General features: G+C 31.3%; 2 protein-coding genes across 4 annotated transcripts; both read right to left on the minus strand.

Annotated features, from left to right (window-relative positions):
* Nucleotides 1–7,668: 7,668 nt before the first annotated feature.
* Nucleotides 7,669–16,631, minus strand: LOC116029306 (GDSL esterase/lipase At1g28590-like). Of its 3 annotated transcripts, none has more exons than XM_031271244.1 (5): nt 16,317–16,616; nt 9,289–9,522; nt 9,016–9,164; nt 8,321–8,597; nt 7,669–8,053 (listed from the first exon to the last, which is right to left on the minus strand). In XM_031271244.1, the coding sequence occupies exons 1-5, from the start codon at nt 16,594–16,596 to the stop codon at nt 7,806–7,808; spliced, it is 1,188 nt and encodes a 395-aa protein (XP_031127104.1). In that variant the 5' UTR covers nt 16,597–16,616; the 3' UTR covers nt 7,669–7,805. The 3 variants fall into 3 exon arrangements, with proteins under 3 accessions (XP_031127104.1, XP_031127105.1, XP_031127106.1); XM_031271245.1 differs by lacking the exons at nt 7,669–8,053; nt 8,321–8,597; nt 9,016–9,164; nt 9,289–9,522 and adding exons at nt 14,396–14,783; nt 15,053–15,326; nt 15,681–15,829; nt 15,952–16,185 and having other exon boundaries at nt 16,317–16,631; XM_031271246.1 differs by lacking the exons at nt 7,669–8,053; nt 8,321–8,597; nt 9,016–9,164; nt 9,289–9,522 and adding exons at nt 14,633–14,783; nt 15,228–15,326; nt 15,681–15,829; nt 15,952–16,185 and having other exon boundaries at nt 16,317–16,631.
* Nucleotides 16,632–19,931: 3,300 nt separating this feature from the next.
* LOC116030538 (GDSL esterase/lipase At1g28580-like) lies at nt 19,932–22,591 on the minus strand. The gene is made up of 5 exons (XM_031272817.1): nt 22,308–22,591; nt 21,690–21,911; nt 21,455–21,603; nt 20,501–20,777; nt 19,932–20,278 (listed from the first exon to the last, which is right to left on the minus strand). Exons 1-5 carry the CDS (start codon nt 22,561–22,563, stop codon nt 20,028–20,030), a joined length of 1,155 nt encoding a protein of 384 aa, XP_031128677.1. The 5' UTR covers nt 22,564–22,591; the 3' UTR covers nt 19,932–20,027.
* Between the last annotated feature and the right edge of the window lie 507 nt (nt 22,592–23,098).

Genomic DNA, 23,098 nt, shown 5'->3' on the forward strand with positions numbered 1-23,098 from the left:
AAAATGTACATCTCTTGTTCAAACTCTTCTGTCTTCACAAGATATTTATCTGATTCTATGACGAATATATATGATGTTTAATTTTTTTATATAATATATATTTTCTATTTGTTAGATTTTTTTTTAAAAATAGACCAAATAAAATGTCATTATATTTAACGTCATTTAAAGATTTCATTGAGATGACAAAAAAAATAATCATACCACAATAATACTAGGATTAATTCATGACTACTTGTCACCTATCTCTATTCAAAAAAATTACAAAAATAATCTCAACCATAATAGGTGAATTTCGGAGAAGAAGCACACAAGGTATTGATGGGAGGACTCGTACAAATTCCGTCGAGTAGAGCCATAGAAACCAATTTATTTGCTCTCTCTGTCATGTGATATCCATCTCACTCAATATGAAGCCATGGCTCAGAACAACCCTTTACTTCTATGTCACCACATCTTAAAATTTCATGAAAATTTCAAAATTTGCAAGTGGAAAGATTTAAAAAAATATATATTCATTATAAGCCTGGTATTAAGTAATAATTGTGAATTTGGATTAGGTCTAAAAAATGTTACTAACTAAACTATTTCAAACGGTTGGGTTTAAGATTACAAATTTTAGTTATATATATATATATATGTGTGTGTGTGTGTGTGTGTGTCATTGTTCAGGTGAGTCTATCCCCTCTCATGAGTTCGGGTAGACAGATATGTACCATTGAATTCTTAAGATTAATGGCTTAGATTTCGCTAAATGTGCAAATGAAGTGCATAGTCAAACTTTTTACTACTAAAAAGGTTTATTTAAAACGCATTCATTTACACAAGTCAGACAAAACCAAACCTAGTATTGATGCAACATCACAATTGTGAAAATAAGAAATTCTCTTGGAAATCTAGAATGTTTTAATTGGATCATCAAATATGTATGGGAAGAAAAGTTTCATTTATTGGGCACACTTTTCAATCAAGAATGTAAAATAATCTCACTTGAAAATTTGCTGGCCAACATTGCCGTATTTGCCATCATTAGTGTGTGAGGATCATATTATCCAATAATATGTATTTAATACACAAATAATATATTTTAATATATTAATTAAAAATATACATTATATTTAGAAAAATATGTTATTTAAATATAAAAAAATACGTTATTTTGTATAATATACATTTAATATATAAATAATGTACCTTTTATTATAGTCCACATAACACTGTGTGAATCATGGTATTCACCATCCTTTCCCACCTACTTGAGTAGTTGTAATCTTAAATACGTTTTGAACGGTTGCACCAAACCTTTTGAGTCGATCCAAAAATCATGAATGAGAACCCTAACATTAATATTTATTATAAACGTTACATCAAATGATATAAAATATAATAAAAAATTGGATACAAATATATTTTTCAACTCCTTGGAGTTGGGGGGCTTCTAGGTTGGGTTAGGATCAAAATCCTTGTGTACAAAGCATAGAGTTGGGTCAGCGACCATGGGTCATGGCTAATACTGCAGTTATGTTGGACGGATACTACAGTTGTGTTGAACGGATACTGCAGTTACGCGAAACATAGGCCGTTTCATCCGTCTGAAACTGTAGTTGTGTTGAACGGATATTGCAGTTGTGTTGAACTGATATTGCAGTTGTGTTGAACGGATATTGCAGTTGTATTGAACAGATGAACAGCCTCTGTTTCGCAAGTGCAGTTTCCATTCAACACAATTGCAGTATCCGTTTAACACAACTGCAGTATCGGCCATGACCATGATCCATAGTATAATTTGCGGAGTTAGGTGTGCATCTCAATTTACGCTCGATAGCTCAATTTACCTTCTTATACTAGTATTGGGATGAGTTTATGAGATTTAAGATATAATGTAACAAGATTCAAAATTTGGGTAAAAAGAAAAAACAAACAAACCATGGTGAATTGAAATAGCTAGATTATATGTTACGACTTTGCGTGAACATGCAATACAAGAAACTACTTGTTTTGAAAATTAGAATTGTGCCGGGTAAAAGATGGCTTCCCCCATGTTGAAGAGACCAGTGAGTTTGTGATTCACAATCAGCTGAATAGAGATTACAATGTCAAATTATATCAAGAACTGGATACATAAAAATAGTATTATAAGTATTAAAAAAAGAAAAAAAAAGAAAAAAAAAAAGGACCAACAATAGTATATAAAAATACTTCTTCTCCCATTATAGTATATAAATATAAAAATACTGCCAGCAATAAACATGTACTCATTGTTATTTATTTAATTTTTTCATTTTTGTATAAACATATATTATTATTATTATTAGGGAAAATGACAATTTGACTCCATTAACTATACCCAAATTATAGACTCAATCTATGAATTACTATCACACACAAAGTTTTTCTCTTTAATTATGTGTAAAGTGATAGTTTTAGTCCACCATGCGGCTAATAAAATAAATTATGTTAATATTAATAATGATGTGGTAAATACACTGACCTCCACAAATACGTTCAAGAATTAAGGTCAGATCGATGTAAGACCCTTCTCAGGTTTGGTTGTTGGTTTAAGTCTTATGCTTGTTTGATCAAGTCAAAAGCAGAGAGTTCCGAGCATATACGTGGTAGGTGAAAATGCCCAAAATTTTCCTCCCCTCTTGCCATTAATGAGGTATTTATAGAGAAGGGAACGGAGACACATGACGGGCCGCCGGCATGTCTAACATGTGTTGCACATGAAGTAGGCGGGCTCGGAAATGACACCTCAATGCCCAAGTATACACAGATTCTTGACCGTCCACTGAGTATGTCGGGTCGAAAGGGAGGGAATAGGACTCACTACACTCTCTGGAAAGTCCGGCTATAGCTCAAGGTTAAGATGATCGGGGATGACTCCCCTTGATGACCTGATCAGGTCCCGAGCACGCGTATGGACCATAAGGGATCGGAGGTGTACTTGGGATATTCCTTATCAAAAATGTATTTTAAATTTTCAAATTATTGAGAGACACTTTAGTCAATTTTTATTTATATCATTTTGTATTAAATAATTAATTAATTATTGAGGTTGAGAAACACTTTTTTTTTTTTTTTTGCTATTAGAGTCTAGCTAAAATTTCAAAATTGTTTTAGTTTTCTAATTTACTAATTAAATATTACTAGTTGAAATATATATTACGAATTTAAATACTTTTTTGTTTTCATGTTGATAAAGTTTGGGTGAGTTTTCAATCTACAAGTACTTTCAATGCATATGTCATTTCCATTTTGCTAAGGACCTTGTAGTCCAGTGGCATCAAACATTTCCCTTTATACAGGAGGTGGTAGGTTCGAGCCTTAGTGGAGTCAATACTAAAAAAAAAAGGAAATGTTAATATGAAAAATTAATATCAATATACATATTATAATTCACAAATGAATGTCTGTTATTTAAGCATTCATTTTGCTTAAATGCTTTTCAAGAATCTATATAAGAAACAAAAGTATTACAAATAAAACATATTGGTCGTATTTCACTACTACAGAAATATGAAATCAAGCATATAAATATCACCTTGATTATTTAGAAAGATAAATTCATTTTTTTTAGAGAGAGAATGATAAATTCATTTTTTAAATAGTAAATTAACATTTAACCTTGAAACTAAATATAAGTAGGTACATGTTTATAAATCTTAGATTAGAAAACTAACAAGTCTTCATTACAAATGAAGAGAATCGGTATATATAAAGATGAGTACAGTTAATTCCATTTTTCGTCTTAGATTTATAAGTGGCAATCCAATTTTAGTCATTTTTTTATCAAAACATCCCATTTTAATCTTAGTATTATTGTGACATGACCAATTTTGGTCCTCTATTAAGAACCCACGCATAAAGAGCATTGTCTCATCAAAGATAGGAGTTATGGATGACAACGTCACTTATTAGGAAGTCGTTGCTATCATTATTGTAACCGTTACAAATTTATAGTATAAATGCTGACCCCATATAGCAAGAGTGGGGACGCTCGGTTTCTTGTACAATTATCTCGTCAATCTCATTTTATTTATATAACTTACTCAGAGTTTGACTAAGTTATATATAATTTAATTTTTATAATATCAAATTTGTTGGTGGTTAATTAAATTTATATATTTAAACCTTCATAGTAAGTTATATTAAACAAAAAAAAAAAAACCAAATTCAAAAATTAAAAAAAATCTGTTAAAAGAAAAAGTTAATTTGATTGATGAATAATTAATATGGTAGAGGAACAATAAATACTTTTCCTTAAAGGATATATATCACATATTCATAAAGGCTCCTCTTTCTGTCCGTCCAGTATTACGACGCCTTCAAATAAGTTCTTATATTGTGGAACGCGGTCTCAAAACGACGTCGTTTCAATTAGTGAGAGACGGGACGCCATTTCAATTAGTGGGAGATGGAACCCGTACTCAATTAGTGGGAGACGGAACCCGTAATTGATACTATAATTCATCTCAAAAGATACTGCCTTACATTTGATTTGATATTATCGAATGAAACTGTAGTTATATCAAAATGTAATTATAGTTGTGTTGAAATGTAACTGAAGTTGTGTTGAAATATAACTGCAGTATATATGAATTGAAGGTGAGTGGCGCGAAAGCATAGTTTCACGCGGGAATCTACGTGTTGGCATTAATGGCATGTACATAGTAGGTGACCAGCTGACCAGGTCAATGATCACATGGAGTTTTGCTGCTCGCTTCAGTGCAATCAATTTTTGTCTGTCATAGACTTCACAAAGACCCCCCCCCCCCCCTTATTGACATATCTTTATCCACAATCTTAATTTAAGATTTAAAACTAATTGAACTGTCTATGTCTATGCGAGTGCCTTCCAGCTATACTAAATACGTAGTCATCTACTCTTTGAGATAAATACCCCGTCACTATCCAACATCACAGCTCTCTTTACTCTCAGGTTATTACAGCTCCATCTCCAATCCAAAAATGTTGTTCTATATTTTTTTTTGAAAATAAAAATGTTGTTCTATATGAGTCGCCAATTCAATTTGGGTCACTCATATCAAACAATTAAACTTTCACTTACTTAATGAGCTCACTCACTATGTTCAAAAAAAAAAAAAGTGGATGACGAGGGGCAAGAGACAATGGCAAATTATACAATGGAGTGATTTGACCATGCTCCACATAGCATTATGGATCATAGTTCAAAACGGTGTCATTTCTTTTAATAAAAAGAAATGGTACCTGTTCCGCATATGTAGTCTACTTATATAATATATTTAGTTCTATTTTATATACATTGTAGTTTCATTTAGACATAACTATCACTTTCATTTTGTTCCAACTATAATTTCATTCGACATTATACATACAATAGTCTTATTACAGTGAGACATGTTATTGAATTTCATTTTTTACACATTGTAGTCCGATTTTACACCCAAATATGTGAAGCTGTGTTTCAGTTTATCTTATATACATTGTAGTTTCATTACAACATAGCCACCATATCATTTCGATATAACTCTAGTTTCATTGGACAATATACACTAAAATATGTGAAACTGTTATTTAGTTTTATTTTATATACATCGTAGTTTCATTACAACACAACTACAGTATCATTTCGGTATAACTCCAATTTTATTGGACAATATATACTTAAATATGTGAAACTGTTATTCTGTTTCATTTTATATGCACTGTAGTTTCATTACAACACAACTACAGTATCATTTCGTTATAATTACAATTTCATTGGACAATATACACTCAATAATTATGTGAGACTTGTTATTCAGTTTCATTTTATACATGCTGCAATTTCATTTCAACTCAAATAAAGTATCATTTCAATTCAACTACAATTTCATTTGATAATATAAACACAATATGTGAGACAATTTCATTTTAGATATTCTGTAGTTTTATTCTGTTATGAATACACAAAAAAATACGAGATCTGTTAATATGTAATGACAACAGTTTCTTTACTTAAAGAAACTACGTCATTTTTAAATCATTGTCCACACTCCCTAGTATAACAACCGAAGAGACAATGGTGACTAGCCCAATTCATTATATTTGGCGGACTTATATTTAACGTAGTCCGAATAATTATAGACTTTTGACCCAAAACTCTACTACTAAGAGCTCATTTACTTTAGTTTTGTCTTCGTTTTCTATTTTCTAATTTTTAGTTTTTATTTAGATTTCTTGTTATCAAGATATATTTTTTTTAGATAAAACATGTTTACTAATACTTATTTTGTTTTATATATATATATATATACACACACACACATTTTTTTTATTCCCCTAAAAAAATTCCCTCCCCACCTGAAAATCTGAAATGCATCCTAACATTACTTAAAACAATTGTATATTATGAATTGAGACCCCATTAATTTATTATTAAAGACTAAATCATCAAACTCAATGTGGGAAGGAATTTTGGGAGAACCCGGGTTCAATTCCCACGAGTGACGATTCTCCCTGGGCCAGCTCCTGTGCCTTCCGGAGCGAACGTGGGTGGACCCCGGACCGTTAAATGGACGGAGAGAAAGACATGTAATATTACAATATTTGTAAAGTAATGTACAATTATTCATTATAAAAATACATACAAAAAAAAATATTATTACCATAAGGAATAAGGTTCAAATTGACCACTGAACGTAACCTGAAAGTGCAATAATTTAATCTGGTTGTTTGTTTATGTGGATGGTGAATTGATATTTTAAAATAAGTTTTAATAATAAAATAAAAAATGCCTGCTTCCTTGTTTTTTTAAAAAAAAATTAATTAAAAAAATTAAAAATGCTTGTTTGTTTGTTTTTTTTTTTAAATTAAATTTTAAATTTTTTTTATTTTTATTTTTCAAGTTTAGTATTAAAAAAATATTTTAAAATGTCAACTTACCATCAATGTAAGCAGGCAATCTTATGAAATGGAGAGTAACATGCTATGAGGTAAAATTGCATGCATTTAGAGTGTTGAGTGGCCTAATTACACTTTTTTTTTCGTTCAGTGACCTGATTGCACTTTGAGGTTACGTTAAATGGCTAATTTGAACCTTATTCCTTACCATAATAATCTAAATCATTCCCATTAATGCAAAAGCATAATTAAAATATTGAGTCTTGTTCTAAATTTAAAAAAAAAAAAAAAGTTAACCTAGATTTGTTTTTAAAAAATTTTTAAGAAAATGATTTTCATGATTTTTTATTTGTAATCTTTGATGCTCAACTTTGAATGCTATGGTATATATTCTAGTAAATTAATTGATCAAACTTCATGTTAAATTGTATATTGTATTTTTTAATACACTACACTCTAACATATTCATAGTATATGATCAACAATTATGCCAATTCTGATTATTGTAAGATACTAACACTTATTTTGGTTTGAGTTAATACCACAAATGGTCCTCTAACTATTGGGCTAGTACTCCTTTTAGTTCTCGACTTTCAATTCGACCACAAATGGTCCTCTAACTTTTATTTTTGACCACAAATAGTTTTTCGTTAAAATTTCTGTTAAATAGGTGTTAAATCTAAGGATAATATCGTCAGAGGACCATTTGTGGTATCTTCAGAGCAAATAAAATTTTTGTTATACAGTCAAATTGACAACAATTAATATTAAAATATTTTAATATTATTTAAAATTTTAATATTAGTTTAATATAATTTATTATTAGATTTTGGTGAATACAATTTCATATAATCTATCAACTATCCATCAATTGCTAAACACAGCATTAATAATGCAAAGGTGCAACATGTAGGTAAAAAAAAATTACAAAAATAATCTTAACCGTAATAGGTGAATTTCGGAGAAGAAACACACAAAGTATTGATGGGAGGACTCGTACAAGTCCCGTCTAGTAGAGCCATAGAAACCAATTTATTTGCTCTCTCTGTCATGTGATATCCATCCCACTCAATATGAAGCCATGGCTCAGGACAACTCTTTACTCCTATGTCGCCACATCTTACGTCGTCGTTGAATTTATATTTCCCTCCTACGCCACAACAAGCTGCAAGGGATCGGATGAATCCTGCACATTCATTTACCAATCAATATCTGAAAAACTATTATTTAACTTGATCCAAAGTAATGAAATTGTATTTGTACTTTGGACCAATATTATTTTGAGTGACGAGAAAAATTCGTGGTTACTATTTGAGGGTTTGCATTAAATAAACCTTGCCTTGTGAGGACCAATATTATTTAGGTGATAGCAAGGTGATCCTTCAACCTCAATGAATTAAAAGTAAAATAAATTAAATCACATGTAAATTTTAAAAAGTATGAGTATAATTACCATATTTTTCAGGATAACGATAAAGTTCCATGCTAATATTGTAAAAGTCAGCATATATAATATCAACACCAGGATTACGATATCGAATGGTGTCAAGTTGTTGTTGAAGATGTTGATTGTGGTAATCGTCCAATTCATTCATCCAATTAAGGCAACCAGTATCTGGATCATAATCTACCTTGTTGCTACTCTCAAAATCAGTGAGGACACTAGCTAGACAACCATCTGGAGACGTGCCGGGCACCATGATTGTCTTTGCGCCAAGTTCAATTAAATCCTGCATTTTTTTAAATTTCTTATTAAAGTATAATTCATCATTACTCAAGTGAGAGCATCAAAAAAATTAGGACAAATATAAAATTACTGGAGAGTGAGAGTATAAAAAATAAAAAATAAAAAAAATCTACGAATGAATAAGAATTTGTATTTATAACATAAGATATAAAAAATAATTTTGAATATAAATTGCACAAATATTGACTTGTAATGAACAGATACTACATTGTAATAGAGTCAGTAGTACTCAAAAAAAAAATTGACTTGTACAATGTCTCCTATGCCTATCTACATCACTTAATCAATTTCATTGTTCTTTTATTTGTGTATGGTGCTTATTTTTTTATTTTTTTTTATAAGTGTAATGGTAAATAAAACACATATATGCATATAATAAAACATCACAAATATGTTCTTACAATGATGGCAGTGCTGATTGCACCGATAACTATAGGGACGTATGATCTTATCTCTTTTATATCTTTTTCTTGTTTAAGTCCATTACGATAATCATTGCTCCCAAGTGGCCCCACCACAAATAGTGAGCTCTTGAGCTTCTCCTGACATTCTGGAACATAATTGTCATGCTAATTATTATTATTTTATTATTATAATTTTCTCACTAGAAAAAAGTTAGGCAGTTAACTTATTTATGAGGTGTGCGTGCATAATATCCAGGCACAAGTATATACCTGACGGTGTACCACAGAAAAATGGCAACAGTTCTTTGAACCATCCCATCTGAACTCTGAGGGAGCGATTCGTATTGGTATTGATTATCCCTCTTTCTTCATAGAACGCCGAGTCGACTGCAGCTGCTGCGACGACCGCGAAATTCACACCTCCCTCAATATCCGACCCGTTTATGCCGCCGTTCATCATAACAGCAGCTGATGGAGGCATATATGGCAGTCCGTAGTACTCCGCTGCAACATATATATGTGATTTACACGTTAGAGTTCCAGAAACGTAGTAAGACTGAGTATAGTAGCGGAATATAGAGGTATTAGTATTTGCAATGCAGAGTTGCTCAGTTAATTCTTAAGTGACAGATCGTGAATAAGTATACATGTAGTGTAACATGTATAATGTATTTATAATTACCTATAAAATCTATGATAAGACGACCATCAGAACATCGGCCGGTGGGATGATGAAAAAAGGTTTCTCCATAAGGAGGATTGGATATTAGAGAGCTGTTAGGGTTGTCGGAGAGAATAACCAGGTTTCCGACGTCTGTAAGTGAGTCGCCAAATGCAAAGATGGATGTGTAGCATTCTGCGGTTATGCGTCTTGGAATTATGAGTAAGAGTAAGAGGAGGAACAAAGTTGAAATGGCGGAGTTGACTTTCAAGCCACGATGATTTGGGTATGCCTGCGCCATATGGGAAATGTGTGGCAACACCATAATATGTTTTCGATCTGTTTATATAGGCGTGTTTGGTAAATAATCAGCCTATCAACCAATTTTAACTTATTTGACCACTATTAGTTGTTTGGTTAATAAGTTTTTTGTAATTCCAAAATACTAAAATTCAAAACGTTACTCAAAGCAGTGTTTTCAATTAGCTTTTTGAGAAAAGAAATTATATCAAACAACTACCAGCTAACAACTAATTTTACTTGGCCCTGTTTGGTAAATAATCAGCCTATCGGCCAATTTTGGCTTATTTGACCACTATTAATTGTAAGTTAATAAGCTTTTTGTAACTCCAATATACTAAAATTCAAAAGGCTACTCAAAGTAACCTTTTCAATTAGTTTTTTGAGAAAAGAAATTATACCAAACAACTATCAGCTAACAGCTCATTTATCAAATAATTTTCTACTATCAGCCAATGTTATCACCAAATCATACCTTTTTAGCCCAAACAGCCAACCCAATCAGCTAACAGTCATTTAATATATATGTAAATATATATAAATATGTACATTCAATATATAAATAATGTATTTTTAATATATTAAAAATGTATTTTTTATTATAGTCTTTTTTGTGGGGACTATGGTCCTCACATGCCACCTACTTGAGTAGTTGTAATCTTAAATAGTTTTTGAACGGTTGCACCAATCTTTTTGAGTTGATCCAAAAATCATGATTGAGAAATCTAACAATAATATTTATTATAAACGTTACATCAAATCATATAAAATATAATAGAAGAAATTGGATACAAATATATTTTTCAACTCTTTGGGGTTGAATTGGGGGCTTCTGGGTTGAGTTAGGATCAGGATCCTTATTTACAAAGTAGAGTTGTGTGTGGATCTCAATTATCTTGTTATACTATGGACGAGTTTATGAGATTGAAGATATAATCTAGCAAGATTCAAAATTTGGGTTAAAAGAAAAAACAGACAAACCGTGGTGAATTGAAATAGCTAAGATTATATATATCAGACATTATGTTTTTAGATATATATAAATGTTTTTAGATCTATATAGTCACAATTAAATGTCTCGTCAATCGTCAGCCAGAAGCAAAAATCAAAATGAAATACGACACTGATTTATGGTCATGGATGAGGCACATGAGATAATACTTTAATTTATTAAATGATTAGTCACAATTAAATGTCTCGTTAATCGTCAGCCAGAAGCTAAAATCAAAATGAAATACGACACTGATTTACGGTCATGGATGAAGCTAGCAGCCTCCTAGAGGGACAACATTAACTTCATATGTTATCTTTGTTAAAACGAAGGTTAAAAAAAAATCAAAACCCTTTAATTCACAACAAAGTTTACAACCGCTATTTGAAGATTTTTTATAGGTATGGGGTGTTTGGCATGATAGCTTATAGCTGATAGCTGGTTGGTTTAGCTAGTAGTTGATGGCTGATTGCGTTAACTGGTTTGACCAACTGGTTATATTAACTGGTTATAAAAAACTGTTTGGTAAATTAGCTGTTTACTAGTAGCTGATTGAATGTAAAATGACATTTAAGGGTATGAGTGTATTGTATTATTTCAACATTTAAATATAATAAGAAGATAAACTCTTATTAATAAATAATTATAAAATTTGGATATCATCTATGCTTTTTTTAAGGACATAAGTAAATTATTTTTGTTTATTTAACTCATATTAAATTATAGTAGTATTCTAAAACAATTTTTATTACGTATTTATTTTCTATTATTATTATTATTAAAAATTACAAACCCATCACCCTATTATTATTATTATTATTATTATTATTATTATTATAAAATAACAAACACACCACCCATTTAAAAGTAAATTCCATTGATTTCAAAGGATAAAACAGTTAATATACCCGTTGTTCCCAACCAACTGATACAAAAAGCTACATTCATTAGCTTTTCAATTTTCAGCTTATTGGTCCAATAAGCCATTTACCAAACACTTCAAAATAGCTTATTGATTAGTCAAAAAGCTAAACATGGTCAAATAAGGTAAAATTTGGCTTATAAACCAATAACCAAACACCCCCATAATCTCTTTATGACTTTAGTTAGCAAATAATGACAAAAAAATAAATCAGTCTAAATTGTTTATAACTGATCGACTCATACCAAAAAGGCCAATAATAGACCTTACAGAGTTAATTATCCGACAAAAATTATTATATTAATAAATAAAAAAGTTATTTAGAGAACGGACTTCATGAAAATTTCAAAATTTGCAAGTGGAATGATTTTTTAAAAAAATAAAATTCATTATAAGTTTGCTATTAAAGTACTAAGTAGTAACTGTGAATTTGGATTCGGTCTAGAAAACGTTACTAACTAAATTATTTCAAACTGTTAGGTTTAAGATTACAATGAGTCCATCTTATTATATGAGTCCGTGTGGACAGATCTGAGCCAATGAATGCTTGAGATCAATGATTTAGATTTCGCGAACTATGCAAGTGAAGTATAGATTTGCACAGTTGCACAGTTTGCCAAATCTAAACCATTGATCTTAAGCATTCAATGGCCCAAATATGTTCACACGAACTCATAGGAAGGGGGTGGACTCACCTAAACAATGGCATATATATATATATATATATATATATGCCAGTGTTCCTGGGAGTCCACCCTTCTCCATGAGTTCGTGTGGATAGATTTGGGCTATTGAATGCTTGAGATCAATGGCTTAGATTTGGCCAACTGTGCGAAGTGAAGTGCATAGTTACGCAATTGGTGAAATCTAGGCCATTGATCTCAAACATTCAATAACCCAGATCTGTCCACACAGACTCATAGGAAAGGATGGACTCATTTGGTCATGAGTCTATATATATCTATAAAATTTTAAAGTATTTAAGATCAAATTAACTTTAATTAACCAAGAACGTTGTGGTTTAATTGCACCAAGTTATTCTCTCATATTGGAGGTTGTGAATTTGAGCCTCATTGGGGGCAATATTGACTTAAATAGTGCATTGTAATAAAGTCCATAGTATTAAATAAATTTAATTTTAGTTAAAGTCAAACTTTTTGCTACTAAAAAGGTTTATTTAAAACGCATTCATTTACACAAATCAGTCAAAACCAAACCTAGTATTAAGGCAACATCACTATGTTAAAATAAGAAATTCTCTTGGAGGGAGAAGGAAAAGAAATTCTCTTGGAAGCAAAGAAATTCTCTGGGAAATCTAGAATGTTTTAATTGGATCATCAAATACGTATTAGAAAGAAAGTTTCATTTATTGGGCACACTTTTCAATCAAGAATGTAAAATAATCTCACATAAAATTTGGTGGCTCTTGCGACTGCCTATTTGCAATCATTATTGTCTCTGCATACTATCAAATACTATCAAATGTACATTTAATACACAAATAATATATTTTTAATATATTAAAAATGTATATTGTATTCAAAAATATATATATATTAGTTAAATACTAAAAATATGTTATTTTGTATAAGAGTTAGTTCCCCTTTTTTGTCCTAAATTTATAAATGACAATAATCCACTTTTAGTTTTTTTTTTATTAGAATATTCTCATTTGGTCCTAGTATTATTGCGACATGATCATTTTTATTCTTCAATCAACAAAATCGTCGAAATATCGTTAAATACAAAGACATTTCAATCTTTTTTTATACAAAGTATGTTGAACTGCTATATTTTTATGTTTATTTTTTTGAAAACATCCATAATTGAGAACTGAAATGTTCTTGTATTTAACAATATTTAAACCGTTTTGTTGATAAATGACTAAAAATGGACATGTCACAATAATACTAGGATCAAAAGTGAATGTTCTAATAAAAATGGACTAATAGTGGATTGTCACCTATAAATCTAAAAGCAAAAATGAAATTAACTCTTTTGTATAATGTAAATTACCCTTGTATATCTCTGTTAATTACATACATATAAATAGCAAGTTGAAAGCATATTTAACACCCAATAATAATAATAATAATAATAATAGTAACAACACAGGTTGTATGTGATTGAAGTATTTGATGATGATGATGATAGGGGCATATATGTCTTTTTACCTAGTATTCCTTACAATTCTAAATTTAATCAAATAGTAGAATCAATATTCCCAGTAACTTCTTTTCCACCAACCAAACAATAAAATCTATCTTCCTAATTACCACTTTCTTTCTAATATTTTCTGCGAACCAACAGGCTGAGTTTCAAGACATTTAAATATTAATTCCCATAAAGACATTTAGAATTCCAAGAAATTTAAAATTCCAAGACACTGTACTGCTGCCATATTCACAATCACAGGCACATTTTTGCTCCATTGCGCATTCATAGGCGTGTGGCTTTTATATATATATATATATATATATATATATATTCAAATTGACAACAATTAGCATTCAAATATAATTTATTATTAGCTTTTGGTGAATACAATATGATATAATCTATCAATTATCCATCAATTGCTAAACACCGCCATATTAATGCAAAGGTGCAACATGTAGGTAAAAGACAATTACAAAAATACTCTTAATCGTAATAGGTGAACTTCATAGAAGGAGCACACAAAGTATTAATGGGAGGACTTGTATATGTTCCATCTAGTAGAGCCATAGAAACCAATATATTTGCTTTAGCTGTCATGTGATATCCATCCCAATCAATATGAAGCCATGGCTCAGGACAACTCTTTACTTCTATGTCACCACATCTTACGTCGTCGTTGAATTTATATTTCCCTCCTACACCACAACAAGCTGCAAGGGATCGAATGAATCCTGTACATTCATTTACCAATCAATATCTTAAGGACTATTCTTTACCTTGATCCAAAGTAATGAAATTGTATTTGTACTTTTGACCAATAATATTTTGAGTAATAGGAAAATTTGTAGCTACTATTTGAAGGTTTGCATTAAAAAAAATCATGCCTTGTGTGGACCAATATTATTTAGGTGACACCAAGGTGATCCTTCAACCTCAATGAATAATAAGTAAAATAAATTAAAGCACATGTAAATTTTTTAAAAAGCATGAGTATAATTACCATATTTTTCAGAATGACGATAAAGTTCCATGCTAATATTATAAAAGTCAGCATATATAATATCAACACCAGGATTACAATATTGAATGGTATCAAGTTGTTGTTGAAGGTGTTGATTGTGGTAATCGTTCAATTCATTCATCCAATTAAGGCAACCAGTTGGATCATAATCTACCTTGTTGCTACTTTCAAAATCAGTGAGGACACTGGCTAGACAACCATCTGGAGAAGTGTCGGGCACCATGATTGTCTTTGCGCCAAGTTCAATCAAATCCTGCATTTTTTTAATTTCTTATTAAAGTATAATTCATCATTACTCAAGTGAGAGCGTAAAAAAATTAGGACAAATATAAAATTACTAGAGAATGAGAGTGTAAAAAAATAAAAATAAAAAAAATCTATGAGTGAATAAGAATTTGTGTTTATAACATAAGATATAAAAAATATTTTTGAATATAAATTGCACAAATATTGACTTGTACAATGTCACCTATGCCTATCTACATCACTTTATCAATTTCATTGTTCTTTTATTTGTGGATGGTGTTTTTTTTTTTTTTTTTAATGAGTGTGATGGTAAATAAAACACATATATGCATATAATAAAACATCACAAATATGTTCTTACATTGATGGTAGCTCTGATTGTATCGATAACTATGGGAACATATGATCTTATCTCTTTTATATCTTTTCCTTGTGAAAGTCCATTACGATAGTCATTACTCCCAATTGGTCCCACCACAAATAGTGAGCTTCTGAGCTTCTCGTGACATTCTGGAACACAATTGTCATGTTAATTCTTATTTTTATTATTATAATTTTTTCACTAGAAAAAAGTTAGGCAGTTAAGTTATTTATGAGGTGTGCGTGCATAATATCCAGGCACAAGTATATACCTGATGGTGTGCCACAGAAAAATGGCAACAGTTGTTTGAACCATCCCATCTGAACTCTGAGGGAGCAATTCGTAGTGGTATCGATTATCCCTCTTTCTTCATAGAACGCCGAGTGGGCTGCAGCAGCTCCGGTAACCGCGAAATTCACACCTCCCTCAATATCCGACGCTTTTATGCCGCCGTTCATCATAACACTAGCTGATGGAGGCATGTATGGCAGTCCGTAGTACTCCGCTGCAACATATATGTGATTTACGTTAGAGTTCCATTTTTGTAAATTAGCCGAATAAAGAGTATATTGTAGTCTGCACGGGTAGCTCAGTCAGTTCTTGGATGACAGATTATGAGTAAGTATACGCACTTACCTATAAAATCTATGATGAGACGGCCATCGGAACATCGACCGGTGGGATGATGAAAAAAGGTTTCTCCATAAGGAGGATGGGATATTTTAAAGCTGTTAGGGTCGTCGGAGAGAATAACCCGGTTTCCGACGTCTGTAAGTGAGTCGCCAAATGCAAAGATGGATGTGTAGCATTCTGCGGTTATGGGTCTTGGAATTATGAGTAAGAGTAAGAGGAGGAATAAAGTTGAAATGGCGGAGTTGACTTTCAAGCCACGATGATTTGGGTATGCCTGCGCCATATGGGAAATGTGTGGCAACACCATAATATGTTTTCTGTTTATATAGGAAATGTCGTTGGAATCACGCCAACAAATCATTTTTAGAAAAAAATCAGGTGTTATATTTCTTTCTAAACAAAACCCGTCAGACCAACTTGGTGGCACTATTTGATTTATTCATTTTGCATTTGATGAAAAAATTGTAACTTTGTATTAGGTGACAATTATATCCATAGTATCTAATACTAAAAACAATTCAATTTTCTTAAATTTAATTATCAATTGGTACCTATATATAATATTTCAACATACTATTATACATGTAAAAAAATTAATGGTTGTTCTTATGGAGTTTTTCAGGCGGTTTCATTGCATGCCGGAGAGCCCCTCGAGGGGAAGAATGAAGAACACGTGTGGTGAAAGTCAGCATTGCACAGGTCTCAATGTTGGGATTATTTTATATATAGTTTGGGAGGCGTGCTAATGGATTAAAAATTTTGGAGGACAAATCATGGAATCTAGCATGTCTATTTATCTTTGGTGGATGTTGTGCCGCAAATTTAGACTATGTTTGGCAAACTTAGCTGAAAAGGTAGTTGAAAGATGAAAAGTAGTTGAAAATTGAAAAGCTATAAGCTCGAAGCTGAAATCTGAAGAGCTGTTAAGCTAGCTATTATGCTTAAAGTGTTTGGGTAAAATTAGTTTTTTGATAAGCTGATAAATGTAAAAAGACTAAAAAGGACATCTTCATACAATTTAAATAGTTTAAATTTAAATAGGTTTGTTTATATATTTAAAAATAAAATAGTGAAATCAATATATTTTAATAAAATATAAAGTAAAAAATGTTTATAATTAATAAGATTAATTCATACAAAAATCAATGTTCAAACAAAAATGTCAAATTGAAATTACAACTAAACATATTGAAGAAAAAAAAAAGTCAAAAAGTTTAGCCAAAAAGGTTTTAATTGGGAAGTGTAAATGATGTCATTTCTTTAAAATAATAAGGTTAAAGATGGAAAAAAGGTTAGGAAGCCAAAAGTTTATGTTGTAATTAATTAATTTCTGTTTCTTAAAAAAAATTGAATAGAATTGCTAGATTTTAAGAAATTGGGATATAATTGCTACAATGTACAAAGATTTGATTTAATTTAAATTTAATTTAATTTTTTTACAGATAAATCTAAATTAAAGGGGCTGGAAACGCCAAATATCTTATGGTCCAGTGGTACCAAGTTCATCCCTCAATGATATTGAGTCTTTGTGCATTGTAATAGAGCTAGTAATATTAAAAAAATAAAAAAAAAACAAAAAAAGGGACCGGGACTAAATGGCCCTAAGTTACAACTTTACTTTTAAAAAGTTCACATGGTAGTTTTTTATGGAATAGAATTACAAGACGGAATTTACTCAATGCACGACTTCAAACAATGAAAGAGGGTTTTTTTGGGATAAATGTCAAATAAGCCCTCAAACTATATTGATTTGTGCAATTAGACTCTTCAACTTCAAAAAACTCCAATTAGAACCTCAAACTTACAAAAAAAAATGCAATTAACCCTATTTGTAGGTTGCCTTCAAGTTGAAGGTCAATTACTTGATGATTAGATTTTTCAAGCTGATGTGACTTTCACATATTTTTAAAAAAATAATATATTATGAAGAAGCAAAAGCTTCTACAGAGCAATATGATGACGACCAACTATTTGTTGCAACATGTTTTGTAACAAGCAACAGCTCAGGTTATTCCTAGTTGATTGATAGTGGTTGCACAAACCACATGACTAATGATCAAGAGCTCTTCAAAGAGCTTGATAAGACAACTATTTCTAAAGTAAAAATTGGAAATGGTGTTTTTCTTCTGATCAAGGGGAAAGGAACTGTGGCTATACAAAGTTTAACAGGTGTGAAGTATATTTCAAATGTTTTATATGTGCCTGATATTGACCAGAATTTGCTTAGTGTTGGCCAGCTGATTGAAAAAGGCTTCAAAGTTCTGTTTGAAGACCAATGGTGCTTGATCAAAGATGCGTGATATGTCATAAAATAGCCTTTTATTTGTGCAAGGCAAAGATGTGTTCAAAGTAAAGATGAGATCAAAAAGCTTTGCTTTGAACTTAATAGAGGAAGAACAAATGGCATTTTCTAGCATTGTTAGAAATGCAGAATTATGGCATAAAAGGCTTGGGCATTTTCACCATGCCAGTCTTATACATATGCAAAAACATAACTTGGTGAAAGGAGTTCCGCTCCTGGAGGACAAGGTGGCTGATTGTGTGGTTTTCTAATATGGTAAACAAGTCAGGCAATCTTTCCCGAAATCAGCATGGAGAGCAACACATAAGCTGCAACTTGTGCATACAGATGTTTGTGGACCTATGAGAACACCCACATTTAACGGTAGTAAGTACTATATTGCATTCATTGATGATTATACAAGATTTTGTTGGATTAATTTTCTCAAATTTAAATCTGAGGTTGCCAACATATTTTGGAGATATAAAACATGGGTGTAAAATCAAAGTGGTTGTAGGATACAAATAATAAGGTCCGATAATGGGAAAGAGTATGCAAATGACATGTTTGACAAGTTTTGTGAAGAAGCAGGTATTGAACATCAATTCACTGCTCCTTACACCCCACAGCAGAATGGTGTAAGTGAGAGAAAAAATCGGAGCATTATGGAAATGGCAAGGTGTTTGTTGCATGAAAAAGAGTTGCCTAAGAAATTGTGGGCAGAGGCTGCTAGCACTGTTGTTTTCTTGCTGAATAGGTTGCCAACAAGAGTTTTAAATAATAAAACTCCGCATGAAGCTTGGTTTGGTTATAAACCAAACCTACAAAATCTAAAGATATTTGGTTGTCTTTGTTTCTCATATGTGCCATAGGTGAAACGAGACAAACTTGATAAGAAGGCAGTATTGGATACAACAACACTTCTAAGGCTTATAGAATTTTCCAACCACAAAATGGAAAATGTCTAATAAGTAGAGACGTGAAATTTATGGAGGATAAACAATGGAATTGGGAAGTGACAACGGAAAAGCAACATTCTGAGACGACTGGAAAATACTTGCAGATTTGTTTATTTATCCATAGTAACAATTCGATTGATTCCTCACCAGGCAAATCTTGAGTCTTAACCCTTCAATCTCTTAACAGTGTTCTTGTATTTTATTTGATTGTCGTTTGTTTATTTTATTTATCACTTATTTGCCTTGTATATTTGTTTGTTTTATCATATATATTTACTTTTCATTCAATCAAAATAATTATTTTCATTATTAAACTTTAGTTTGGTAATTGCAAATTAGGTAATAAGAATACATATTAATTAATTACTCATCTCAATCTATAAGATCAACAGCTTAGAATACCCTGAGAGTTTTATTAGTATGACCAGCTCTATGAGCTTGGTGAAGTTACCAATGATGAATTACAAAATATTCTTAATCATAATAGGTGAATTTGGAAGGAGAAGCACATAAGGTATTGATTGGCGGACTCGTATAAGTTCCATCTAGTAAAGTCATGGTAATTAATTTATTTGCTTTCTCTGACATGTGACATCCATCCCAGTCAATATGACGCCATGGATCAGGACAACTATTTATTAATTCTATATCACCACATCTTACGTCGTCACTGTACCCGTACGCCCCTCCTGTTCCACAACAAGCCGCAAGGGATTGCACGAATCCTGCACAAACATTAACCTATTAGTATTATTTTCTTTAATTGAATGTAAGAAAATGTTATTTTTGCATTGTAGTTTAATTTGAATCATTAGTAATGAGGTGAAATGAAGAGAGAGGCAAAAAAAAGGGGGCAAGTTCTCCTTATAATCTTTCAAACATGTTAAGGAGTTAGAAGTAAAATAAAGTTCATATTGTAAAATTTTACAAAATATAAGTTTCATCACCGTATTTTTTAAGGTTACGATAAAGCTTCATGGCAGCATTGTATAAATCAGCATAGATAATGACGACGTCAGGATTAAGATGTCGGATGATGTTGAGTCGTTGTTGAAGGCGTAGATTGTGGAACTCATTCAATTCATTCATCCAAGAAAGGCAACCAGTATTAGGATCATAATCTAAACCATTGGCACTTCCAAAACTTGTGAGGATGACGGGAAGACAACCATCTGGAGCTATGCCAGGTACCATAATTGTCGTTGCACCAAGTTTAATCAATTCCTACAATTTTTTAAATGTCTTATTAGAGTATTGTTTATCATTTATAATTACATATTATAGTTGCATCCCTACTACATCAAGTAGTAATTTTAAAAAAAATTTAGGAACTAGTGTAGCCAAATGATGAGATCCACCAAGGGAAAAGTTAAATGGTAAATATAGTAATACCAAAGGGTAAGTTGAAAATTAAAAAGTTAGCACTATTTAATTTGAAAAAATATGCACTAATTTGCTAGTAAATATCTGAAATATCTGAAAAAATATGCATTAATTTAAAAAAAAATGACAATTGTAGTCCATTAGTTATACTTAAATTGTAAACTCAATTCATAACTTATTGGCTTTCACATTGACAAGTTCAAGAAGATGTTGGGTTTGTTGTAATATGTTGATTACACGAAAATATCTTAGTCTATAATTTAAGCATAATTAATGGACTAGAACCGTCATTTTGTACAAAATGACCAATTTGTCCTCTAATAATTTGACAAATCAAAATAAATTTTTAATGCTAATAAAATTTATAAGTAATGGATTGAAACAACCACTTTCAACATAATTAAAGGAAAAAAATTGTATACAGCAATAATTTATGGACTGAATCTACATTTTATACATAATTAATGAACTAAAACCATCATTTTACCTAATAAAATTTGATTCAAATAAAATCTTACATTTATAGCTGCTGTGATGGTATCAATAACTACAGGAATATATGTTCTTATCTCTTTGATGTCTTTTCCAAAGTCAAGTCCATGGCGATAGTCATTGCTTCCAAAAGGCCCCATTACAAACAGTGAGCTCTTAAATTTTTTCCTGCATTCTGCCACACAATTATGGTGTTAAAAAAAAAGTATTGAGATAATTGATTTGGAAGAAAATGTATTTTGTGCATAAGGTGCACCGTACCTGAGGGTGTGGCACAGAACAATGGCAAAACATCTTTGAACCATATCATCTGGACGTTGAGGGATGCATTTGTATAAGTATTAACTATTCCTCTTGGTTCATAGAATGCCGAGTCGACTGTGTTAGTTCCGGCAACCGCGAAATTCACACCTCCTTCAATACTTGACCCGTTTCCGGCAACACTAGCTGACGGAGGCATAAAAGGCAGTCCATAATGCTCCGCTGCAACAATCACAAACCTATCAGTAGTATCTGTTCAACCCTAATATCAACCCTAATTGGGATGAGACTAGATTCTGGAATTTTTTTTTATTAATAGTAACAGTAATGCTATCAGACCATAAGGTACTTGCATATAATGACCCTGTTTGGTAAATAATCAGCCTATCAGCCAATTTTAGTTTATTTGACTTTCAAAACAGTCTTTTTAATTAGCTTTTTGAGAAAAGAAATTATAAACAGATATCAGCTAACAACTAATTTATCAAACAATTTTCTACAATTAGCCAATGTTATCAACAAATCATACCTTCTAACCCAATCAGTTAACAGCCATTTACCAAAACAGTGCCAATATGTTTCTTATATTATTAACAGAATATATATAAATATATATACCTATAAAATCAATGATGAGACGACCATCGCAAAAACGACCATTGGGATGATGAAAGAAGGTTTCTCCATAAGGAGGATTGGCCATGCGAAGGTTGGAAGGGTCATCGGATATCAACATCCTATTGCCCACATCTGTAACAGAGTCACCAAATGCAAAGATGGATGTGTAGCATGCTAAGGTTACGCTTCTTGGAATTATGAGTAGTAGGAGGAATATAGTGGAAATGAATTTCAAGGTATCGTAAGCTAACGCCATCTGGGAAGAAGTAAATGTGTGATAATACCCACTTTTGTTTCTAGGCGTGTTTATATATAGGAATTCCTAGGTGTGGGCGATGGGTGGGTTGGTGGTAAATTGCTTGAATGCTTGGTACCGTTTAATTTTAGGTTAACTCTACCAGACTGTCAAGCATATCTGTTTGGGCTAATTGAATTTTTTTATCGAGTTCAAAATTCATTGTCCTAACCATAAAACTTATCACACGGACTCAATCGGTTTTGGGTTAAGATTGGCATCCCTATCATTCACATTGGATTTTGAAGGGGATGTGATTCCTTCACAACTCTCCCAAGTGGGCCTTTTAGTTCTAATTATAATGGAATATATATTTTATGTTAGTTCATTATTATATGTATCATATTTAATTATTTTTGTAATTTTATTTTTATTTTAGTTCTTATTGCGTCTCTTTAGCTTATAAAGTAATTTTAAATAAGGCACTTATATATGTTACAATTTCTTTTTTTTTTAATTTTGAAGTTTATTGAAATGCAAGAAGATATGTTAAAGT

Source organism: Ipomoea triloba, chromosome 9 (genome assembly GCF_003576645.1).
Source record: "Ipomoea triloba cultivar NCNSP0323 chromosome 9, ASM357664v1".
Classification (NCBI taxonomy): domain Eukaryota; kingdom Viridiplantae; phylum Streptophyta; class Magnoliopsida; order Solanales; family Convolvulaceae; genus Ipomoea; species Ipomoea triloba.